The sequence below is a fragment of the Triticum urartu genome, chromosome 5A, assembly GCF_056163025.1.
Source record: "Triticum urartu cultivar PI428250 chromosome 5A, HENAU_Tu73, whole genome shotgun sequence".
NCBI lineage: Eukaryota > Viridiplantae > Streptophyta > Magnoliopsida > Poales > Poaceae > Triticum > Triticum urartu.
Genome location: NC_141877.1, coordinates 12,844,145 through 12,868,619, shown reverse-complemented (window position 1 = coordinate 12,868,619; position 24,475 = coordinate 12,844,145). Strand labels below are relative to the sequence as shown.

General features: G+C 43.9%; 3 protein-coding genes across 6 annotated transcripts; all 3 read right to left on the bottom strand.

The window, feature by feature from the left end:
• Positions 1 to 2,695: 2,695 nt before the first annotated feature.
• Positions 2,696 to 7,658, bottom strand: LOC125506915 (uncharacterized). The gene is made up of 4 exons (XM_048671621.2): positions 7,486 to 7,658; positions 3,932 to 4,035; positions 3,564 to 3,757; positions 2,696 to 3,275 (listed from the first exon to the last, which is right to left on the bottom strand). Exons 2-4 carry the CDS (start codon positions 4,019 to 4,021, stop codon positions 3,077 to 3,079), a joined length of 483 nt encoding a protein of 160 aa, XP_048527578.2. The 5' UTR covers positions 4,022 to 4,035; positions 7,486 to 7,658; the 3' UTR covers positions 2,696 to 3,076.
• A 5,992-nt stretch (positions 7,659 to 13,650) lies between these two features.
• LOC125506914 (uncharacterized) lies at positions 13,651 to 16,949 on the bottom strand. 4 transcript variants are annotated; one of them, XM_048671618.2, is made up of 4 exons: positions 16,802 to 16,949; positions 14,782 to 14,885; positions 14,416 to 14,609; positions 13,651 to 14,141 (listed from the first exon to the last, which is right to left on the bottom strand). In XM_048671618.2, exons 2-4 carry the CDS (start codon positions 14,869 to 14,871, stop codon positions 13,859 to 13,861), a joined length of 567 nt encoding a protein of 188 aa, XP_048527575.2. In that variant the 5' UTR covers positions 14,872 to 14,885; positions 16,802 to 16,949; the 3' UTR covers positions 13,651 to 13,858. The 4 variants fall into 4 exon arrangements, with proteins under 4 accessions (XP_048527575.2, XP_048527577.2, XP_048527573.2 ...); XM_048671620.2 differs by having other exon boundaries at positions 14,782 to 14,882; positions 16,802 to 16,934; XM_048671616.2 differs by lacking the exon at positions 16,802 to 16,949 and adding an exon at positions 15,714 to 15,873.
• A 1,600-nt stretch (positions 16,950 to 18,549) lies between these two features.
• Positions 18,550 to 21,307, bottom strand: LOC125506913 (uncharacterized). Its single transcript, XM_048671615.2, has 2 exons — positions 20,987 to 21,307; positions 18,550 to 18,963 (listed from the first exon to the last, which is right to left on the bottom strand). The coding sequence occupies exon 2, from the start codon at positions 18,950 to 18,952 to the stop codon at positions 18,782 to 18,784; it is 171 nt and encodes a 56-aa protein (XP_048527572.1). The 5' UTR covers positions 18,953 to 18,963; positions 20,987 to 21,307; the 3' UTR covers positions 18,550 to 18,781.
• Between the last annotated feature and the right edge of the window lie 3,168 nt (positions 21,308 to 24,475).

The following is a 24,475-nucleotide window of genomic DNA, read 5'->3' as shown; positions in this document are numbered from 1 at the left end:
CGCACTATCTCCTTGCATCAATAATGACCCGGCAGAGATCATCATCGGGCACATCGTCTGGTTCCTCTTGATCTTCAGCTTCCCCCATTGCAGTATCACCGTATTTAGGGGCACATAATTTTCATCGTCCTCTTCTTCTTCGATGTCTTCCATCATAACCCCTATTTCCCCATGCTTGATCCAAACAATATAGTGTGGCATGAAATGCTTATAAAGCAGGTGGGTGTGAAGGATTTTCCGGTCAGAGTAAGACTTCGTATTCCCACGTATAGGGCATGGACAACACATAAAACCATTCTACTTGTTTGCCTCAGCCACTTTGAGAAAATTATGCACGCCCTTAATGTACTCGGAGGTGTGTCTGTCACCGTACATCCATTGTTGGTTCATCTGCGTGCATTATATATAATTAAGTGTGTCAAAAACCATTACAGAACATCGTGAATAGATAAGTGACCAAATTAATAGAAGTTCATCATCACATTAAAACTAAAGTACATACATAGTTCTCATTGAACAACATATAGCTCTCCAAAGCATCTAATTAAACCATATATTAAAACTATGTAAACCATTTCAATGCAACAACAAATGCGATCATAATCATAACCAAGGTAACAATTGATCCAACGGCATAATGATACCAAGCCTCGGTATGAATGGCATATTTTTTAATCTTTCTAATCTTCAAGCGCATTGCATCCATCTTGATCTTGTGATCATCGACGACATCCGCAACATGCAACTCCAATATCATCTTCTCCTCCTCAATTTTTTATTTTTTTCCTTCAAGTAATTTTTTTCTTCAACTAAATTTAACCTCTCGACAATAGGGTCGGTTGAAATTTCCGGTTCACATACTTCCTAGATAAATAAAATCTATGTCACGTTGGTCGGCATAATCGTCATAAACAATAAATGAACCAAATAGTTATAAAAGATAATATATACCACATCTGAATCATAGACAGGACGAGGGCCGACAGGGGTGGATACCAAAACCATCACACTATATAATAACAAGCTATAATAAAAATAAGAAAATTAGACAAGTACCTATCTAATCATACAAGTAAGAATTTTTTTTCTTTTAGAAAGAAGATAATAACAAGAGGCTCACAACGGTGGTGTCGGCGACGAGATCGGCGTGGGCGATCGATGGCGGTTAAGACGGGGACTGGATGTGACGGAACGTTAAACCTAGACAAATCTTGAGGAAAATGGAGTTTGGAGGTCGTGTTTGGGGAGTAGAAAGCTTAAGTAGTGTGGCTCGGGCATTTCATCGAACACCTCATGTGCATAGCAGGTGAGCTAGAGCACCACAAAGCCCTCCCCTCGCTGGCCAAAAAAAAACAGAGCAGTGGAGTGCTTTGCTCGCGGGCCAGGGGTATATATAGCTACCTCATTGGTCCCGGTTCGTGGCTGGAACCGGGACAAAAGGGTCCAGACGAACCGGGACCAATGCCCCACGAGGCCCGGCCAGCCCCCTGGGCGCACGAACCGGGACGTATGCCCCCATGGGTCCCGGTTTGTGACTGAACCGGGACTAATGGGCTGTCCAGGCCTAAACCAAAGCCCTGTTTTCTACTAGTGAGAACTTAAGATGCTATTGTTGAAAGTGGAATGTTTAGATGCTGTTGTCGAAACTGGAACATTTAGATGCTAGACTGCTATTGTTTTGCTATAAAGCTGTGTTGTCCTGCTGTCAAAACTAGTGTTGTTTTGCTGTCAAAACTAGTGATGTTTTGCTGCTGTTGTGTTGTTGAAACTAGTGATGTTTTCATGTTGTTTTGCTGTCAAAACTAATGATGTTTTGCTGCTGTTGTGCTGTCAAAACTAGAGATGTTTTCCTGCTGTTTTACTGTCAAAACTAAAACTGCTGCTGTTTTGCTATAGTTTAGTACCGCTGTTTGCTAGTGTTTACTGTCAAAACTTGTGCCTTAATGCTGTTCTTTTCCTTCTGCTTTTTGCTGGACAGATTTTCCTGTTTGTTTTCATGCTGGTTTTCCTTACGTCGGGTCGTTGGGTTAGGCTTCAGGCTTTCGGGCTTTAACTTGGGCCTGGTCTTGGGCGTATAAAGAATTTGTCGAGCCGGGCCGAACTTGGGCCTGTCCTGCAGACATTGGGTTGGCCCAGCCCGGCCCGATATATGGCCAGATATATGTTACATGTGCAAGGTAGTGTGCTTCATGTCTAGAGCACATTGCCACGTTGGGAGGACAGGCCATAATATAATACAATAGAAAATTTGATTTTACTTCGATTTAGAATAGCATGCTTACTTTTATTTCTAAAAATAGTTTGGGGTTTATTTTTATTTTGGTTAGGAGTAGTATAATTGTTAGAAAATGAGTATTTCATTGTGGAATTCTAAAATAAACTAAGACCCTTTTTAAGTACATGTCAATCTGCCATTCTTGCGTTGCACGGGAGTACACTAAACAACCATGTGAAGTACACATATGTTGTTTCGAGGAGCACAAGTTAGTTCTAGATGGGAGTACTAGTTGCGCTTGAAGAAGTTCACTGAAGCCTATAAAAATGGATCTAGTTTTGAAGATTTTAACGCGAGGCATGTAACGATGTAAATGGTCCACACTCGGTTCAAAAGATATTCCATTTTAAAATCGGATACATGAAGAACACACAAACCACACTTCTTCTCCCGTGAGAAGAAACCAACTAAACTCTGATAGCGATAAAAGACGCACTTGAGTAGCGACATTTATTCCCATTAATGATTTTGATAGTCCAGATGGCAACCACCTATAATGGCTTTCGTAACATACAAAAAAAGCTTCACAAGCACATATGTTCCAACCAATGCAGATAAACTTTTGAATTCTTTCTCATGATTTGAATGAAATTGTAACAAACACGCAAAATGGTAGCATGGGTCAAAGCATATGCCTTCCACCTACCACGGTCCATACAGAGCGCTCCTCCTTTGGAAGGCAAAGACAACCATGCCATGGTGGCAGAGCTAACCTTATACTTGATTTGGTGCAAGAGCAATAGCGTTGCGACCGTTTTTAGATGTTCTTGGCACCAGAGGAGGATTATTGGCAACGTATGCTTAGTAGTGGTCCTTCTTCCGAACTAGGCGGTATGAGGCAACCTCAAGGGCAGCAACTACAAGAAACAAAAACGTCGCTATCACGAAAATTCCGACACCTCCGATAATCCTAGCATTCCCAACAGTTTTCTTTGCAGAGCCTTCAAACCCTAACATGGCGCCTGCCAGAAATAGTAGCACTGCTATGACCGCAAGGACCCTGAAAGTATAGACGCACGGCGTAGAGACCATATTAATTATACAAGTTAAATAAACATGCTACCAAGTAGATATATATAGATTATGTATTAAAGTTCAGTTTTCAAATTCTAGGAGAAATGATAAAAGAACAATGAATTCTAAAGCTCTCGGGCCACGCCACCACTTAGCGCACCATTCTATTAGACTAGTATTAATTGTAGCATTAAATTTAATGATGATATTTTCCTTGATTAGCGACAAAAAGCAGCCGGATATCGAGTTGTGAATAACCAAATGATTTATATACCATGAGATGATGAAGAAAACCACCGCGGCGATGCGCTTGGCCCCCTTAGTTCTCCTCCACGCCCCACAGCAGTAGATGGCCACGCTGGCAAGAATCTGCGTCATCGACGCCAACACGGCCGCTACCACGCCGCATGTCATCGCCGGCGATCGCCGGTACGTAGAGAACTCACCACGGTCATCTTGATGATGTTTCTGCATGAATGAACACACCGTTAAGAAGGATCAACAATATTATTATCAATTAGATTATGCTTGGCCGAAGTTTTAAATTTTGAAATCTTGGCCGTAGGTTAGAGTGAGAAAGAGATAGCATCTGGCAGGTTATAATGACAAAGACGTAATATCTAGCGTGCGATGTGTGCATACCAGCGCCAAGAGAATCGCGCTGATGACTCCAAACACGATCGTCATCACAGCGAGGATGCTGGTCACCACCATGATACCTTTCTTCCCCATCGATGATCTCACTACTAATCGGAGCAGATGAGTTAAATAGTGCATTGCCACACGCATATAGAAAGACAGAGATGAACAAGTGCATGAATGCAAGTATTCACAAAAACAAAAATGTATAAAGTGGGTAAATGTATAATTTAATTAATTAAACTTCCTAAAATATATGTGATTCAGTTGCGTGTAGCCAAAAATCTGTCGAGGATTCACGCGACTCCAAGTGGAGCGGTGTCAAGAATTCCCACCCCACCAAGCATGGCGAAAACTCCGAGTTCTGTGTAGTGGTGTCTTTGTTGCCAGCCTTTATGGGCAAAGACTGTACTTTTGTTTCTATATATTGGTCAGAAAACAAGGATTAGTGCATTGCCTACTGATCTCACTAAGGCTGGTTGTAATGGGGAGTATTATATACTAGTATCATGCATATGATACTAGTGTATGATAGTACATCCTTAATACATAGTATCATATGTTGATATCATATAGGACTATATTTATTGTCATGCATGACACAAAGTAATACATCATTTAATATGATACGGTATCATGATATGATACTCAAGCCTTTTTTTTCATTTAATTCTATGTCACCTCATCAAAATTGCTTAGTTAACATGCATGATACTACATATAATACTCCCATTACGACCAGCCTAATGTGATATTGCCTACTGATCTTACTAATGTGATATTTGTTTTGTGTTTGATGTAATCATGGGTCGTGCTGCAGAAAAGAAGACTACAAGGCTTGCTTTCTGAGATTTCTAAAAGACTCTGCCCTATGGTGGGAGACAGGGGCGGAGCTACAGGGTGGCCAGGGTAGGCCGCGGCCCACCTTGGGATTTTGTGTCGGGTTATATACCTGTGAATTTCTAACTGGGCCAGGAACAAAATCAGCCCAATAAACACGTACCGATCAGTCCAGCGAACACGTATCATGAACTGATGAACACGTACATAATTTTGCAAGTTATTTTCTGCCTCAATTACATTTATTGATATAAATTAATTTTTGTTGCAGACTCGTTGAAGAATGAAGAGGCCGGAGACACTGTTTCTCTTCTCCAGAGAGAAGCGATACATGAAGTTGGGGAAGAAGAAGGCAAGGAATATGTCAGATGTGGCCGAAGAGCAAATTAGAGAACTTGTGTGCATGACGGTTGTGATTCAAGAGCGAACTCAAGAACCAACAGTGTCTATGTCAAAAGTGACCATAGATCGAACTGAAGAGCAAACTCAGAAACTTCTCTAGGTACGTACTATGGTCCATATAGTATGTACTATATATGCTTCTTTATGCAAAATTTGGACTTAATTGAATCTTTTAGCGTGTTTATAAGACCATATTGATCTATTTCTACGTGATTGGTAACTAGTTAGAACGTTCACATGTTATATTTCTTGTAAAAAAAAATTAGGCGCGGACCACCCTGATGTCAAATGCTAGCTCCGCCACTGGTGGGAGAAGTCTCCAAACGCTGGCATGGATGTGGCCCGCTGTCCGACGACTCTGTTGATTTTGATAGGATAACATTGTGTCAAGATGATAGTTGTGTTTGGTTGCTTCATGTGGTAGTTTGGATTATGTAGTCACTCACATCCCATCCTGTAGATGTGGTTAAGTATCTAAGGAAGTATGATCGCAATGGGTACATGATGTGCTTGTACTGTGACTCCATTGTGGTAATGAAAATGGAGTTGTGTAGCCCCTTCGATAAAGGAAAAAAAGCATGGCGGAGACAAGCGAGGTTGCAGCTCGCAAAAAACCACACTTAAATCAGCAAATAGTGATCCAGATAGAGACACCGCGAACTAACACATTTTGGGTATAAATAGAACTGAAACCAATCTCCGGGGGTACTAAGCTACTCCCCCGTTCTGAATTAGTTGTCATATTTTATCCATTTATGCGACAAATAATTCAGGATGGAGTGAGTATATCCATTTCTGTGGTAAGTAATTTGGAACGGAAAGAGTAGCTGAAAAAGAGAAGGAGCAGAGGAATCTTTACGCTCCAAGTCGACGGGAACCGGCCGAAATCAAGAAAGTGACCGCCGAACCCTACACAATGAAGCGTCCAGCAAAATCAGAGGAAGGAAAAACACGGCCTAAATGCCCGGAAGCACGAGCGCACGGGGAGAGAAGGGAAGAGGCGGCCAGCCCATCTCGACCAATGAAGCGTTGGAGGAAGCAAACTCACCGGGGATTGGAACGGGAACCAAACCTTTTGGGTGTAGGGATCCAGAGCGAGAGGGGTGATGGGTATGAGAGGAGTGAGAGGGCCTTACTTGTCCGTGACAGATTTTCATCAAGTAGTGTATGTGATGCAGGGTCCATACCACCACATGAAGATGCGTACAAAGTACCACATGACAGATTTTGGCTGGCTTCGCACTCTGAGCCGACCACCGGAGACAAGCACATTTGTGCGTGCAGACGTGATGATGCACTGCACGCGTGTAGGGACCGTCCGTCCGGTTCACCCATCAACGTCGACCCGCGCGGCCGACATGCCTTGATGTGCCACAGCACACCAAAAGTTGATGTCGACGGAAACACGAGATTCACTTATTTCCCTCAAATTAAAGGGCAGAAGCCGAGTTGGACACTCATAGGAGAGTACAAAAAATAGAAATTACGTACGTGCTCAAAGCGTCGTCGCTCTCGCCAACCCACGCAATACAAACCACAGTTCGAGGGTAGCTGGGAAGTGAAGAACATGATACGGAAACCATCATTTATAGCAAATTTTCTAAAAAAAATGCATTTGAAATTTTTGAAAAAAAAATATGGACGGGTAAGAGGATGATGTTCTATTGTCATGTAAAGTTCTAAGGCTGGTCAGTGGTCATAGTGGGGAGTAACTTATACTAGTGTCATGCATATGACACTAGTCTAAGTTACTAGTACCTCCATAGTGTAAAATAATTAAGTAGTAGTGTCATAAATGGTTTCATTTATTAGCTCATAGACTCATTTTGCCTCGGGAAACACTATGTTACAGTAACATATTATATTACCACAAACACCTCTTTCCTCATTAAATACTTGCCATATAAGCAAAATTATCTTGGGATGTGTTAAGTTACTACCTAAGTTACTTTCACTATAGCTAGCCTAAGTAAAGCCATATTACGGGATGCGAGCCATGGAAAAGAGAAATTGGGGCCGTGAATAGTGACATTACTGTTTGGCATTATTCAATGCTAATTTTGTCTTTTTCATAGCTCACGTCACGTAATGTGTTTGAATTTAAAATTTTACATGGCAACAGAACATTATCCTTTCATATTTTTTTAGATTTTTCCAAAACTTCAAAACATCATTTTTGCATGGTTTTCATCGGTTTTCACTAAATGATGGTTTCTGTATGATATTTTCCCAGCCAGAAAGTGGCTCCTAATCCCGTCGGGAGAACTAAACTAGCAGAAAAAGAGGAGTCGATGGATGAACAGAGGAATCCTTACCTGGACGAAGCGCAGCAATATAATGGCCAAGGGCGGAGGAACCAAAACTCGCCGGAGATTGGGACGGAAACCTCACCGGAGCAGTACGGTCTTGAATTGGTTGTGGGGGAAGCAGGGTCCGCGAGCGAATGGATTCCAAGTTCTATTTGCCTCCGGAGTCCATCCACTATATACCCCCGGCCGACACAAAAATAAGTGGATAGCAACTTATCTCCATTTCGTGACTCCCATACGTTTTCGGAGCCAAAGAATCAGAAGCGGACACGTACGTACGTACGTGCGGCCTGTCGACCGCTTCCACTAGCAAGTAGAAAGTTCAAGGATTGCATTAGGTGTACGATGCATGAGTTACACATTGTATGGTTGGTCGCAATTTTTTTATACAAACTCCGATTTTTATGTTTTTGAGCTCGTTGGATGAAAAGCCCGATGCGTTTGTGGCCTTCGATCAGACTAGTCACAATGGGAGTAACTTAGACTAGTAACATCACATTTTACTAGGCTATATTACTACCTCCACAGTGGGTAGTAATATATGTGTGTTGTCATGTTATGGTTCATTTATTAGCCTATAGACTCATATTGTCTTGGTATGTGTGATGTTACACTAACTAGCTAAGTTACTACCATCACCTCTCTCATTATTAAATATGTGCCACATAAACAAAATTATCTTGAAAAGTGTGATGTTACTAGTGATGTTACTCCCACTGTGGCCAGCCTCATTTTTCTGGACACTTTAATAAATGTCAAATCATCAAACTCTTCAAAGGGCCTTGATTTGGTGCCTGGAACTTCTCCAGTTTGACCCTAGCTCGATCTTTTTGATGTCTCAAGTCCATAAACACGTCAACACACCTACAAAGACCACAAATCAAAGAAAAACTAATAAAAACCAAATAAAAATAAAAAAAGTGTGCAACGAACTTGGTAAAACAAAGTAAATACCGAAACTATGCATTAGAGACATGAATAAGTGCTAGATGGGTATGATATGAGGAACTGGGCAATAGAATATACTCTAAAAAGTATGCATAAAGTTCAATCACCAGCTGCCGCGCTAACCACTCGTCACGGATACTATGACGGAAAGTCAGGATAGCTTCTGCATCCGGGCAGTCGACTATCTGGTTCTTTTTAGTTATGAACCTATTCCAGAACTTCCTGGCTGGCTCGCCAGGCTGCTGGATGATACGGCTGAGGTCGTCGGCATCCGGGGGACGAACGTATGTGCCCTGAAAGTTTGCCCTGAAGGCCTCTTCTAGCTCCTCCCAGCTTCCAGTTCTCGTGCACGCAGTTAAGCCAATGCCTTGCCGGCCATTTGAGCTTGAGCGGTAGGTATTTACTTGAGCCATGTGGATGTGGAGAAGTAAATCTTTGATCCAAATGACCGGGTCAGTGGTTCCATTGTAGATTCAATATTAACAGGTTTAAACCCCTCCAGAAACTTATGCACCATGACCTCATTTGTAAAACATATCAGATGTATTGGCCCTCGAAACGAGCGATGTCATGCCGGAGGTCGAATGTCGTCCGAGCACGTGTTTTCTTCCGAGCCCTTGCATTCATATCGAGCCATGCTTTATAGCCGGCCTGTCCAACTGGAGCGTGTCCACTTGATCCGTAAATGGACCTTGTTGGGACGGGATTTGCATTCAAATTTCTTCGCAAATCGTAATGCTCGGCTAGTAGTATTTGTTATTTCCCTGGACGGCGATCTGTGGGGGGATTTTGATTCCCTCTAGTGGGCCTATCTCGTCTGCGAGGAGGACGATCAGGCTCCTCAACCCAGTCGTGCTTGCTTTGGTAGCACATTGTTGGCGACTTCGTCGTTGAAGGCGGGAAGTAAGCGCCGACATGGGTAGGTTTGACTTTGTCCTCGCGCCGTAACTCAAAGTCTTACTCGGCTGCGAGGACCTCGACCCACTTATCATTGAGCATATTCTGATCAGTTTGGATTTATTGCTGTTTCTTTTTCCTACTTCGAGCGGTGGCAAGGAGCCACCACAAAAATCATTCTTGCTCGTATGGTCCTCGGGGATGATGAAATCCTCGGGTTCGAGACTGATATCGTCCTCAGATTGGGGAAGGTAGGTAATTGTTATCCTCCCCATCCTCGAGGTCTTCGAGATTCTTCTCGTCGGATATCCCTGCGGGGTCATTGACTTGATCCGGTGTGGCGTGACCGTCATTACCCTAGTCCTCAGCAAGTTTTTCTTGCGTAGCGCCATTATCAGTGGCATCTATCTTGTTGTTTTGGATTGCCTTGCCTCTACCGACATTCTTGGATCTGGTTTCTCCTCCCCATCCTTCTTAGGGGTGTCTACCAAGGATCGTGGGTCACCTCGTTGGGGACCCCATAGTCCAGGACACCGTTAGTACCCCCATCAAGACTGCTATCCGAAGATCCACGTAATGACTTGATTCGGGGCGAAGCTTTCGATGCGGCCGAGGTGGCCGTTCAAGTCGGCATAAAGCACGATGATGTCAAACGTGAAAGACTGGTCGGGGACGAAGATGTCACCGCAGCCGATGTTGTTGTTGATTTGGAGACGAGCCATCGATGCTTTCTGACCACACAGCTCGAACTATATGGGCCGCCAATGTCAGTACTAAAACAGGAAGATTTCGGGTAGGGGGTCCCGAGTTGTGGATCTGGGAACGCTGGTGAATAGAGGACAAGGGAGACAGTGTTTACCCAGGTTCGGATCCTCTCGAAGAGGTAAAGCCCTATGTTCTGCTTGATTATATAGATAATGGAGTATCGAGTACTGGTTGATCTACCTCGAGATCGTATATTGTGTTCTAAACCCTAAGGCTAGTAATTGTGATTCTATCTTCTACGGACTAAACCCTCTAGTTTATATAGGCATTAGGGGTATTTAGGTTTACACATGGTCGGTTTCCCAATAAACATGCCGATATATGGAACTATTCTTGTAGTGTACGCCAAGTCTTCGGCAGTGTCCATCTTGATCACGACTGGGTTCGAGGCCTCTGGAGTCCTCCCTGAGATAGGTGGAGACATAGGCTCGGCCCAAGGATTGCTCAGCCCAAGGATTGTGGGTCACCTTGGTGGGGACCTCCTAATCCAGGACACCGTCAGTCAGGTAGGCCTCGTTGTTTGCTTCTTCGGATGACGCCCCCTCGGGTCCGTCTCCCCCTGCTATGGCGTTACCGCTACTTGCGGCTGCTCCCGCGGGTCTTGACTCGGTGTCACAACCACCCGCGGCTAGTTACACGGGTCCTCTCACCTGCGCACGCGCAGGGGTCTTCTGTCCGAGCTCGTGGTATGCTTCAGATGAGTGTGTCTGCATGGCGTCCACTTTTGTGCCTTTGCCCTTGCCAGCCTCTGCCTGGGCGACACTTCGGAACCCTCTTTGGTTCGCTGCCATGTAGGAGTTTGATGCATTGGAGAGAAATCAGACTTGGCAGCTTGTCACACGACCCCAACACACTAACGTCGTTACCGGGAAGTGGGTCTTGAAGCACAAGCTCCGACTAGATGGTACAATTGATCGCTATAAGGCGTGTCGGGTGGTTCGTGACTTCCGACAGCGTGTAGACATTGACTTCACCAACACTTTCGCCCCGGTTGTCAAACCAGGGATGATCCGCACTGTTCAGCTTGCGGTGTCTCGCGCCTAGCCAGTGCACCAGATGGACGTCTCCAATGCATTTCTTCATGGTCATCTCGAGGAGTAGGATTTCTGTCGGCAGCCCATGGGGTTCGTTGATACGGCACACCTGGATCATTTGTGCCTGCTTTCGTGCTCCTTATATGGGCTCAAGCAGGCTCCATGTGCCTGGTACCAGCGCATGGCAACGTTTCCTCACTGAATCGGCTTCCGCTCTACATGCTCCAATGCTTTGATGTTTGTCTATCACTAGGGCACTGACACAGCTTATCTGCTACTCTATGTTGACGACATCATCCTGGCAGCATGCATGACTGGTCTTCTTCGACTTGCTCCTCTACTTCCTTGGGGTCAAGGTGGTGTGTCGTTCGGATGGCTTCTTTCTTCATCAGTGGAAGCATGCTCATGAGCTCCTTGACCATGTTGGGATGCTTAATTGCAAACCCGCAGCCACAAGCTCTCTGCCGCTGATGTCTCCCCTGCTCTGGATGTCTATTGTTGGTGCTCTTCAGTACCTTACACTTAATTACATGACCGGCGCTGCAATATGTTTTTCAACAGGTGTGTCTTCATATGCATGTTCCACGCGACGCTCACTGGACTTCGGTGAAGCATATTCTTCAGTATATCCGTGGGACCATGGATCTCGGCATCATGTTACACGCCTCCACCGCTACCGACATCACTGCTTACTCCGACACTGACTGGGCCGGCTGCCCTGATACACGACGTTTCACTTCTGGATATTGTGTCTTCCTTGGTCCATCACTTATTTCTTGGTCATCTAAGCGGCAGCTCACGGTCTCCCATTCCAGTGTTGAACCTGAGTATCATGCAGTGGCTAATGTTGTTGTCGAGTGCTCCTGGCTTCGCCAACTTCTTCTTGAGCTCTTGTGCCCTGTCGACAAGGCCACGATGGTGTACTGCGATAACGTCTGTGCCGTCTAACTCTCCGCCAACCCGGTCCATCATCGCCGTACCAAGCACATTGAGCTTGAAATTCATTTTGTTAGGGAACAAGTGGCTCTTGGCCATATACGTGTTGTACACGTACTCACATCCCAACAATTTGCAGATATCATGACCAAGGGCTTGCTTACGACGTCTTTTGCGGAGTCTCGGTCCAGTCTTTGCGTTAGCAATGATGCCGCTTCGACTGGGGGGGCGAAGGGGTTTGTACCATAAGCCTTTCTCCTTGTTTATAGTTGAGGATACGGCTACCCCTTGTACTATTTATACATGTGCATATGCACCAATGAATATTGAGAGTTGCATCCTAACTGTCTGCACACTCCTTGCCAGTATTAATTACGTAGTTGGGTATTTTGTGGCAATAGCCAAACTGGCCGTATAACCTCCCACAATACGCGTGCAAGATCGCATCTAACTAGGGCGTGATATGTAGTTTTTGCCTCCGTGTCGCATATAGGACATGTATCCCCAGTGGGAATATGTCTGGAGTTTTTGCACAAATTGGTAGCTAATGCACTCGTTATTGCCATCCATGCACAGATTTTTATTTTCTAAGGTACATATGAAACAAAATGAGTGAATCTACATTTTAAATATGTCTATATAGGTTCGTATGTAGTTCATATTAAAATCTCTAAATGGATTTATATTTAGAAACTAAAGGAGTAGTATTTATAACAAAGAATGAGAGTAATGGAAATGACCAAAAGGCTCGCACCCGCTTTATCGATAAAGCACCAATCGACATCCAGTTCAACCCATACAACTTGACACCACAATACACACAGGGTCTACATAACCCCATACCACTCGAAGCAATCTACACATAGAAACCTAAGGCACCACTTGAAGTGTCCAGAGCCCTCAATTGTGAACGAGTCATCACGAAGGAATAAAACTGTGTGTGCGGAGAACCGAGTACTTCAAGACGGTGCCGTCAGGAAGGGCACACTGGGAGAGCAAGCCATAATATAATACACTAGAAAGTTTGACTTTACTTTGATTTAGAATAGCATGCTTACTTTAATTTCTAAAAATGGTTTCAGGTTTCCTTTTTATTTCGATCGGAGTAGTATAATTGCTAGAAAATTGAGCATCTCATTGTGGAATTCTAAAATAAACTAAGTCCCTTCTTCAAGTGCATGTCAATCTGCCAATCTTATGCTGGACGGGGCTACACCAAACAACGGTACCACGTACACATATGTTGTTTCAGAGGGTACAAGTTAGTTCTCGATGGGGTACAAGTTACGCTTGAAAAAGCTCATTGAAACCTATAAAAATGGATCTAGTTTTGAAGATTTTAACAATAGAGACGCAACGGTGTAAATGGTCCGCAATATGGACACTCGGTTCAATAGATATTCCGTTTTATAATCAGATACATTAAGAAAAAACACGAACACACAAACCACCCTTCTCCTCCAGTGAGAACAGACCCAATGGTGGTAAGAGACGCACATGAGTGACGACATTTATTCCCATAAATGATTTCGATAGTCCAGATGGCAGCCACCTAGATGGCAGCCACCTATAATGGCTTTCGTAACATATAAAAAAAGCTTCACAAGCACATATGTTTCAAGCAATGCAGATAAACTTTTGAATTCTTTCTCATGACTTGAGTGGAGCCGTAACAAACACACAAAACACGCAAGATGGTAGCATGGGTCGTAGCCTACGCCTTTCACCTACCGCAGTTCATACATCGTGTTCCTCCTTTGGCAGGGAAAGACAACCATGCTATGGTGGCAGAGCTAACCTTAGACTTGATTTGGCGGTGGAGGAGCAGAACCGTAGGGAGCATCTTTAGATGGCACAAAAGGAGGATTACTGCCAACATATGCTTGGTAGTGGCCCTTCTTCCGAACTAGGCGGTATGAGGCAACATCAAGGGCGGCGACTACAAGAAACAAAAACGTCGCGATCACAAAAATTGCGACACCTCCGACAATCCTAGCATTGCCAACAGTTTTCTTTGCAGAGCCTTCAAATCCTAACATGGCGCCTGCCAGAAATAGTAGCACTGCTATGATCGCGAGGACCCTGCAAGTATATACGCATGGCGTAGAGACCATATTAATTATACAACTTAAATGAACAAGCCACCAAGTAGATATAAATTCTGTATTAAAGTTCAGTTTTCAAATTCTAAAAGAAATGATAAAAGAACAATGAATTATAAAGTTCTCAGGACACACCACCACTTAGCGCACCACACCACATAGACTAGCATTAATTTTAATGACCATATTTTCCTTGATTAGCGACAGAAAGCAGGCAGGATATCGGGTTGTGAATAACCAAATTATTTATGTACCATGAGGTGATGAAGAAGACCATCGCGGCGATGCGCTTGGCCCCCTTAGTCATCCGCCACGCCCCACAGCAGCAGATGGCCACGCTGGCAAGAATCTGCGTCATCGACGCCAAGATGGCTGCCACCACACCGCATGGCATCGCCGGCGATCGCCGGTACGTAGAGAACTCGCCATGGTCATCTTGATGATGTTTCTGCATGAATGAATGCACACCGCGTTAAGAAGAATCAACAATATTATTATCAACTAGATTATGCTTGGCCGAAGTTTCTTATATTGAAATCTTGGCAGAAGGTTAGAGTGAGAAAGAGATAGCATCTAGCATGTTACAATGAGAAAGACATAATATCTAGCGTCGTGCATACCAGCGCCAAGAGAACCGCGCTGATGACTCCAAACACGACCGTCAGCACGGCGAGGATGCTGGTCACCACCACCAGACCTTTCTTCCCCATCAACGATCTCACTACTAATCGGAACAGATGGGTTAGATAGTGCATTGTCGCACGCATATAGATAGACAGAGATGAACAAGTGCAGGAATGCGACGTTAGCTTGAATAAGGTTATACGAGGATGGGCTACCTCTTGCATGAGGATTGTCACCCACATTGTTCCATTTCTTGTAAGCTATATATAATTTAATTAATTAACCTTCCTAAAATATATGTGATTAAGTTGCATGTAACCAAGAATCTGTCGAGGATTCACATGACTACGAGTGGAGCGGTGTCAAGAATTCCCGCCCCTCCAAGCATGGCGGAAACTGCGAGTTGTATGCAGCGGTGTCTTTGTTGCCGGCCTATACAGGGATGTATGATCTCAATGGGTACTTGATGTGCTTGTATCGTGACTCCATTTTTCATAATGAAAATGGGGGCTGTGCAGCCCCTTTGTTGACCGGAAAAAAAAAAGAGAATGGCGAAAACGAGCGGGTCGTGGTTCCGAAAATACCACACTTAAATCAGCAAATAATCATCAAGATAGAGGCACCGCGAACTAACACAAGGCGGGGATAAACCGAACTGAAACCAATCTCCCGGGGCACTAAGCTAGCAGAAATCCCCTAAAAACTAGACTAGCAGAAACAGAGGAGGAGCAGAGGAATCTACACGTTATAGCCCCATTGAGCCGTATGCATCTTTCTGATGCAGAGGCTGGGGTAAAACCCCTTTTCGAAAAAAAAAACACGTTATAGCTCCAAGTCGATCGACGGTAACCGGCCCAAATCAAGCAAGCGACCGTTGAAGCCTACACACCAGCAAAATCAGAGGACGGGTAAACACGCCGAGAGTTACCGTGAGCACGCGCGCGCGGGGAGAGAAGGGAAGAGGAACCAACGAAGCGTGGCAATGGCGAGGGAGATTAGTTGGAGGAGGCAGAGCGAGAGGAGAAATGGATAGGAGAAGAGTGAGAGGGCCTGCCTTGTCCGTGACAGATTTGCGTGAAGTAGTACTGTACTACTGCATGCATGTGATGCAGGATCCATACAACCACACAGACAGATTTTGGCACTGGTGTGAGCCCACAACCGGAGACAAGCACGCGTGTAGGGACCGTCGGTTCAGCCATCAACGTCGACGCGCGCGGTCGACATGCGCTCATGTGCCAGACAGACCACGCCACACCAAAAAGTTGATGTCGACCGAAACACGAGATTCACTTTATTTTCCACAAAAAGGGGCAGAGGCCAAGTTACTCATAGGAGAGTACGAAAAATAGAAATTACGGGCATGCTCGCTCTCGCCGACCCACACAACACAAGCCACAGTTCTATTGTGCCACGGAAGTAGACAATATCATAGGAAAATCAACATTCAAAGAAAACTTCGTGAAAACCATACTTAAAAGTTCCAGAAAACCTAAAAAAAATATGGGATGTTAAAAGGACGACGTTCTATTCTCATGTGAAACTCCATCGGAAAACATATTACGGGACGCGAGCCATGGAGAAGACAAATTCAGCATTGAATTGAATAGTGACAACGCTAATTCTGTTTGGCACTATTCAATGCTAATTTTGCCTTTTTCATAGCTCATATCACGTAATGTGTTTGAGTTTGAAAATTTTGCAGGGCAATAGAACATCACCCTGTTAACATCTTATTTTATCTTTTTTGAGATTTTTAAAAATCTCAAAGTATAGTTTTCGTCTGGTTTTCATCGGTTTCCAAATGTTGGTTTTTGTATGATATCCTCCCCTCCCGGAAGTGGCTCCTAGTCCCGTCACATACGATGGGGAAGCAAGCACCGTAATAAGCAAAGAAAACCCCCGAGCTCGAGCTCGCCGGTAACTGATGAGCTGAAACCAGTCTCCGGGGGCAATAAACTAGCTCTAGCAGAGAAAGGGGAGAGTAGGTAGATGGAGGAGCAGAGGAATCCTTACCTGTACGAAGCGCAGAGAAAAGGGTCGCTCGGGACGGAAACCTCACCCGAGCAGTACGGTCTTTGGATAGGCTGTGGGGGAAGGGAAGGGGTCCGCGAGCGAATGGATTCCAAGTTCTATTTGTCTCCCGAGGCCATCCACTATGTATATATATCCCTGGCCGACACAAAAAAGTTATCTCGATTTCGTGACTCACATACGTTCTCGGAGAGAAAGAATCAGGATGAGCGGACACGTAGCCGACCGACCGCTTCCACTGGAAGTAGAAAGTTCAAGGATTGCATGCGATGCACGATGCGTATCCAGAGGTCGGCATACAGCTTTAATCATTCAGAGGTTGGCAGGTGCCTCTCTTGTCTTGGCTCCATGTTTCTGTCTGTCGTCTCGCTCTCAGCCGACCTCCGGAGAGACACAGGAGTAGTACGTGTACGTGTCTGGCCGACAGCATGAGATATTTGGAGGCTGGTAAAAAGTAGTGCTCCCTCCGTTCCATAATATAATATAGTGCCTATACATTTTTACAAAAGTCAAACGTTACAAACTTTGACCATATTTATAAAAAAAAGTAGGCACCGCTAGAATATCAAATGCACATCATTGAATACATCTTGAGTTATATTTTCAGATTGTACATGTTTGGTATTATAGATGTAGATTGTTTTCTCTATACACTTGGTCAAAATTGGCAAAGTTTGACTTCCACAAGAATCTATAGGCACTACATTGTAGAATGGAGGGAGTACTAAAACAGGCATGTACTCTCTTTTTTGCTTTGACAGCAACATGAGATTCAAAACCATTCCCAATGGGCCCAAGCGCCATCGATCCTTTCTCCGTTCCAAATTACTTGTCTTAAATTTATCTAAATACAGATTTTTTTTAATTCTTGATACATATGTAAACGGAGATAATAGTAGAAATTAACGACGGGGGCTCTGGGGGTAGAAACGGATCGGATGCAGATCGGATAGTGCTTTTACCACTTTCATTTTCATATATTTTCAAAACGAATACGAATCCAAATATGGATGTTATCGGATACGGATGCGGCTCGGGTGTTAATCGAATACGGATACATATCAGATGTTATATCAGATGTTATCTTGATTCGGAACGGATACGTATAATATCAACATATTGCTTAACTAAATTAGTCAACAGCTATATGACATGATATAATAAACTTGTGACATACAATAAATCAATGATAAATAGGTTTATGAATAAACACTATTGTAATGAATAATAATTTCTAAGTTTAATCATACAAAGAGTAAAATTTGATCACTTATTTGGCTTTTATGTTGGATAATTGGAATATTGGGGCAAGAATTTTAAAAATTACCTCGCATAATCTTATCCGGATACGGATATATCCACTTCCATATCCATATTTGTGTCAAAATGTCCTACTCCACCATATTTTATTTTTTATTTGTTTACTAAATTCGGATACGGATAATTTCCATTTTCCATTTCGGTTCGGATGCGGATATTTCAGACACGGATAGGCATTTTCTCGGATACAAATGTCAGATATTTCGGATTATGTGCTACCACTTTCCACCCCTACTCAAAGCACCGTCGTCATTGTCAGCCCGCACAAGCCGGTGCACCTCGAAACAGGCGAGTCGGACACCGCGCAACCGCAAAGAGCTGCACCCGGTAAGAATTTTTGCTGAAACCATGAACTAGGAGAAAAACTATGTAATGGCCAGTAAAGAGATAGCAAATCGGGGCACTCTTGGTAAGACGCCAGACACCCATTTATTATGAAATTTCAACCAGTGCCATACTATTTGGATGGGACGTCAAAAAACACTAAGGTTTTATCATATAAAGATCCACAAGCCTTGCCATGACAAACTTCACAGCTTGTGTTCTCAGCACTTGCAAATATCATAATAACTACTTCAATATTCACGAAGATCATGTTTCTGTCAAGTCAGAGTATACTTCTTTTCGCCATGGGCGTGATAATCAGTCATCGTCTTTCTTCGGCGGCGGCTTACGGTATGTTTCCTCAACGTGCTTTGCCAGGAAAACATACGTGTTGAATAGCTTCTTGACATTTGGAACGTTGTAGTTCTGAGCTACATAGACACCACATCCCACTCCCACTAAAAATTTGAAGCCGCCACCGAAAACCATTGCAAGAAAACCTGGAGCCAATGATATAAGGGGGGTTATGTACATGCATTTCAACACAGGATGTAAAAAAACATGGTAAGACAAAAACCTGGAGTACAAATGATTACTGTCATGTGGCAGAAACACACTACTATATCCAAACATAAAGCTAAATGACACATATTTAGTATTGAAGTACTTCCAGGAAAGAAAGTACAGAAGCTACGTTTACTGCCATTGTGTAATGGTGGTTCATGTCTTTAGATTCCGCCCTCATATGTTTGGTCATTATAAACAGAATCAGAATGTTGCCGCTCAGTTGCTTCATATAGATTGTAGTCCCGTAGGACTCTCCCACAAGAAGAATAGAAGACACGTGACAGGAGAGGTTATACCAAGCAATGAGAAAATCTCCCTGTCCTAACACTTCCCTGAAACCATCAAATTCTCTAATATGTCACCTTCCAAGAATACCATACTACAGTAGCAACCATGACCACTTGTTACCACAGGCCCCGTCCTCTACTAAGCTACCCCTCCATCCCTGGTTTTTGGTCAGCACCACCTCTGATATTACTGACCCCAATCAGATTCCAAATATAGGATTGGGCGAATGTAATGAAATAATCTATCAGATCTGCCAGTAACCTTCATCTTGCAAGGTCACCAAAACCGAATTCATGATCCAATCAGCCAACAATTTCATTTGAAAATTAAACAACCAATTATTCAAAGAAATGAAATCTGACAAAAGCTCATGAAACCATGCATACTCATTTCTCAAGCTTAGAGCACCTACATCATTCTGGGGAAAGTGTAACAATCATGGGAAAATACATTTCAAACTACAGTCAAGGTTTAAAATGCCACTAACAATGCTCACTGACTTGTGAGCCCAACAATTTTGTTCAACCAAAATTTAGAAAACCAAATGTTTTTTTCAGAGGGAAACTCTATTGTCTTCATCATGTATGACACTATTGACTACAAAATCTATTAAATTAGACTAACTGCATGTATACACACTAAAAATACTGGTGTCAGCTCCTAAAATGTCCTACAAAATTCCCTTCCCTGACTACTCCATAAAGAAAAGAACTGTGGAAATTAATAACTATTTTTATTGATGGTTAATTCACCTCAAAAGGAAAATAGGATAAGAGGTGAAGATACGATATAACACTCTGACCTCTAGAGCATCCCTGCAATGCTGCACCAGCAGTTTTGACCCGATCAAGTGCCAAAGAAAATACAGTCTGACACAACATAATTTTTCCTTTTGAGGAATGACACAAGATAATACAGATATCGAGCCCGGCATAAAACATTAACTAGAGATTCCCAGTCAGCAATTGTAAATAAAGCTACATGTATTTGAAAGAAAAATAAAATTGTACCAAATAATGGCAACGCCTTTTACCAATCTGTTATCTCCCCGCACGTCCTCCCAACCATCCTCACGACCATAGGTACATAGTTTCCTCCGAATGCAAACTATATCCAAAACCATAATTCCCAGGATCAAAACCTGGCTCTGATACTAAGTTGTCACGAGCTAGGTAACGGAGGGGATAGTTGTGAGTGGTAAGAGGGCAAGGGGTTCAGACTTGGGTGCCGTGACATTTGGGGATAGATCTGTTCTGGAGCTTAACCACCGTACATAAAGCAATGCAAAGCCTGCTTTGAAGACCGATTTAGAGAATGATAAGAAGCCACATAAACTTAACAGTGCAAAACGTACTGTTTACAAGAATTTCGATTGTATACAAAAAGAGTTATACCCAAAGCAAATCAAGTGATGTTTATCTGAAACATTAGATTTTGTTTTTCTTCTCTGGCTAGCTAAGTACTAGTACATGAGAAAACAGTTTGGCCACACTGATCAATAACAATCCCTCCAGACTGGATTACAGAATGATGCACCTAAAACCAATCATGGATAACAAAGTACAGCACCTGCTAGAACTTGCAGTTGGTTTAACTGGCAGCTCAAATGCATTAATAAGAAACATCATGACATTAGACTGGACATAAGACATTGATCTTGTTCCTTACCGGGTTGCAGATGAAGGAGCACGGATCGATGTCGATTAGCAGCTGCAGGTGGAGGAGATCGGGCAGTCGGCCGCCGGCGTCGGAGTCAGCAGCGGCAGGTCAGCACGACGGCCAGGCGCAACGGGGGTCCGAGGGAGCCGAGGGCGAGGGGTGACGGCGGCGGGAGTGCGACGAGGTGGGCGGCGCCGCGGAGGGCCCAGGGGCGCGCACGGGTCGGCAGGGAGTCGGGGATTGGCGCGGCGGGGAGCGGGGAGCGGCGGCTAGGGTCACCGGTAGAAGAGGGAATCGGGAGGGGACATTTTTTTCTTGTCGTAAGTAGTTTTTTTTTTATCACGGGAACCTTCTTCTTGGAAAAGGGGAAAAGATCCGAATTGGGTCAACCTCGTGGCTGCAGCCGGCCCGCGGCCCAGACACGAAGAGAATGTACATTTGGGTGGAGCCCAAATTTTCCAAACTATTGGGAGCACCTAATTACCGCATTCTGCGGCAAATAGACGCCTCTTCGCACAGAGCGTGCGGAACTGGCCAGACATTTAGAGTAAAACTCTTAGCGATCGGTCGGGCGCAAAAAATTCGAAAAAGAAAATATGCTCAACCAACCAGGGATTTGATCTCCAGAACTTCTATTGAGGCCGGCACCTCGCCGGCCGGTCGAACTGACCAACGGTTGTTGAAAATGTGCGGCGCCAAGTCTAAACAACAAACTGCAGCAGCGTAACTCAACATTACTCAATGTTTAAGAAACACAATCAATTTGTTAAATTCCATTTCTTTTGAAAATGTGAAGATATTGGAAACATGAGCAATCTTTGAAAACTTGGAACACCTTTGGAATTATGAAGATATATTGAAAAATGAGGACCAAAAATTGAAATTCCGACCAATTTTTTAAAACACAAATAAGATTTGAGACTCCGAACTTCTTTGAAAAAACAAATAAATTTAGAGAATCTGAAGAATTATTGAGAATTTGAAATATTTGTAGGAACATGAACAAAAATTTGAAACTCTCAACTTTTCTGAAAACATGAACATTTTTTCAAATTCCGAACATTTGTTTGAAACTGTAAGTAATTTTTTGAAACACGAAAAAAATTCAAACTCCATTTTTATGAAAACTCAATCAAATTTCGAAATACCGAACAATTTTAAGAAACACGAAAAAAGTTAAACTCCAAACTTTGTTGCACGAACAAATTTTGAAATTTTGAACATTTTTTTGATATCGCGAACAATTTTAAATACAGGAACAAAATTTTGAAGCTCCAACATTTTTTGAAAACATGAAAAAAATTGAAAATCGGAACATTTTTGGATCGACGCAACGAGTGCAACAAACAGAATTTCAAAAATGACACTTAAATAAAAACAGGGAAAACGGAAAGGAAACAAAGAAAAAGGAAAAAAATAGAACAGAAAATAAAACAAGAAAAAAAATAAAAAGCCGAGTAGAAGAAAAAAAAGCATGGTTCTTGGAACCATCTAGAAGGTTCCTTGGACATCGACACAACGAGCGCAACAAACGGAATTTCAAAAATAACACTTAGAAAAACAGGAAAAACACAAAAATGAAACAAAGAAAAAGAAAAAAAAAATGAAAGAAAAGAAAAAATAAAACAAGAACAAACAAAAAACCAACTAGAAGAAAAAAACGGTAACCATCTAAAAGGTTCCCAAAACCAGTTGGCTCCCACTGTGGCCACGGTTTAAGTGGGCGGGACCAGAACCCTAGCTCCTGTGCGTTGCGCAGCGAGCGCAACGAGTGATTTGAACCAAGATCTTCTAGATATCAGAAAGCAGCTCTAACCACCTGAGCTACCTCATTTGAGAGTATACCCAGATTTTTCCCCTAGGGCGACCTAGGGTTCCCTAGTTCCTCTCGCGGCGGCGCGAGAGTATACCCAGATTTAGTCAAACCTGCGGCAAATCCTTACGTAAAAACTCCAAGCGGTGGTCATCTGGCGGCTGCAGGAGGTGACACCATGGCGGAAAGCATGAAGGAAACCCTGGCGGGTGGCGTCGGAGGCGGCGACGCATCTGTTAACATCGGCGGCGGGGATGCGGTTCCCCCGTTTGAATCCAATCTTGAAAGCAAGTTCGAGGGTTTGAATCTCTACGGAGAGGAGGAGGAAGAGTTGGATCTGTCAGGTGAAGTTGAGGGATTGTAGGAGGATACGAGATGGTTAGGAGTTTTTAGGGTTCATACCCAAAGACCGTTCTCTCACGTAGCTCTGTTCAAAGACATGCGTAATGCATGGGCGTCTGCACAGGATGTGATCTTCAAATCAAAGGGAGATAATCGGTTCATAGTTCAGTTCATGTGCCTTGGAGATTGGAATAGGGTTATGAACGGAGGACCGTGGCTGTTTAGGCGGGAGGCGGTGGTGATCGAAGAATACGACGGATTAACTGACGTCTATGAGTATAAACTTGATCGCATACCAGTATGTGCAAGGATTAAAGGAATCCCCGATGTAATCATGCAAAAGTCTGCGCTATCAGAGAAAGTAGCAAACAAGGTTGGTGTTTGTCCGATCAAAGTCTTTGTGACTGAAGGGCGCATACACACGACGCAGTACCTGAGAGCTCGGGTCTTTGTGAAGCTCGATACTCCCTTGGTCCGGTTTGTGCCACTGACTCTGAAAGAGATGAAAAGGTATCCTGTGGAATACGGAAAACTCCCAAAATTCTGCAACTTTTGTGGGTTAATTGGACATGAGGTAACAGATGTTGGGGAACGTAGTAATTTCAAAAAAATTCCTACGCACACGCAAGATCATGGTGATGCATAGCAACGAGAGGGGAGAGTGTAGTCCACGTACCCTCGTAGACCGAAAGCGGAAGCGTTATATCAACGCGGTTGATGTAGTCGTACGTCTTCACGATCCGACCGATCCAAGCATCGAAACTACGGCACCTCCGAGTTCTAGCACACGTTCAGCTCGATGACGATCCCCCGACTCCGATCCAGCAAAGTGTCGGGGAAGAGTTCCGTCAGCACGACGGCGTGGTGACGATCTTGATGTTCTACCATCGCAGGGCTTCGCCTAAGCACCGCTACAATATTATCGAGGATTATGGTGGAGGGGGGCACCACACACAGCTAAGAGAATGATCACGAAGATCAACTTGTGTGTCTAGAGGTGCCCCCTGCCCCCGTATATAAAGGAGCAAGGGGGTGGGGCCGGCCCTAGGAGGAGGCGTGCAGGAGGAGTCCTACTCCCACCGGGAGTAGGACTCCCCCCCTTTCCCTAGTTGGATTAGGACTTGGGGAGGAAGGAAGAGAGGGGGGAAAGGAAAGGGGGGGCGCCGCCCTCCTCCTTGTCCAATTCGGACTTGGGGGGGGGGCGGCAGCCCCTAGGCCTCCTCTCTTCTTCCTCCACTAGGCCCAATAAGGCCCATTAGGTTACGGGGGGGGGGGGTCCGGTAACCTCCCGGTACTCCGGTAAAATGCCGATTTCACCCGGAACACTTCCGATGTCCAAACAT

Coding starts and splice junctions, on each gene's coding strand:
- LOC125506915 (XM_048671621.2), bottom strand. CDS start 4,021: ATGGGGAAGAAAGGTATCATGGTGGTGACCAGCATCCTCGCTGTGATG. Junction 3,758..3,931: donor GCGCGATTCTCTTGGCGCTG/GTATGCACACAT, acceptor TCATTCATGCAG/AAACATCATCAAGATGACCG. Junction 3,276..3,563: donor GTTTTCTTCATCATCTCATG/GTATATAAATCA, acceptor CTATACTTTCAG/GGTCCTTGCGGTCATAGCAG.
- LOC125506914 (XM_048671618.2), bottom strand. CDS start 14,871: ATGGGGAAGAAAGGTCTGGTGGTGGTGACCAGCATCCTCGCCGTGCTG. Junction 14,610..14,781: donor GCGCGGTTCTCTTGGCGCTG/GTATGCACGACG, acceptor TCATTCATGCAG/AAACATCATCAAGATGACCA. Junction 14,142..14,415: donor GTCTTCTTCATCACCTCATG/GTACATAAATAA, acceptor ATATACTTGCAG/GGTCCTCGCGATCATAGCAG.
- LOC125506913 (XM_048671615.2), bottom strand. CDS start 18,952: ATGGTTTTCGGTGGCGGCTTCAAATTTTTAGTGGGAGTGGGATGTGGT.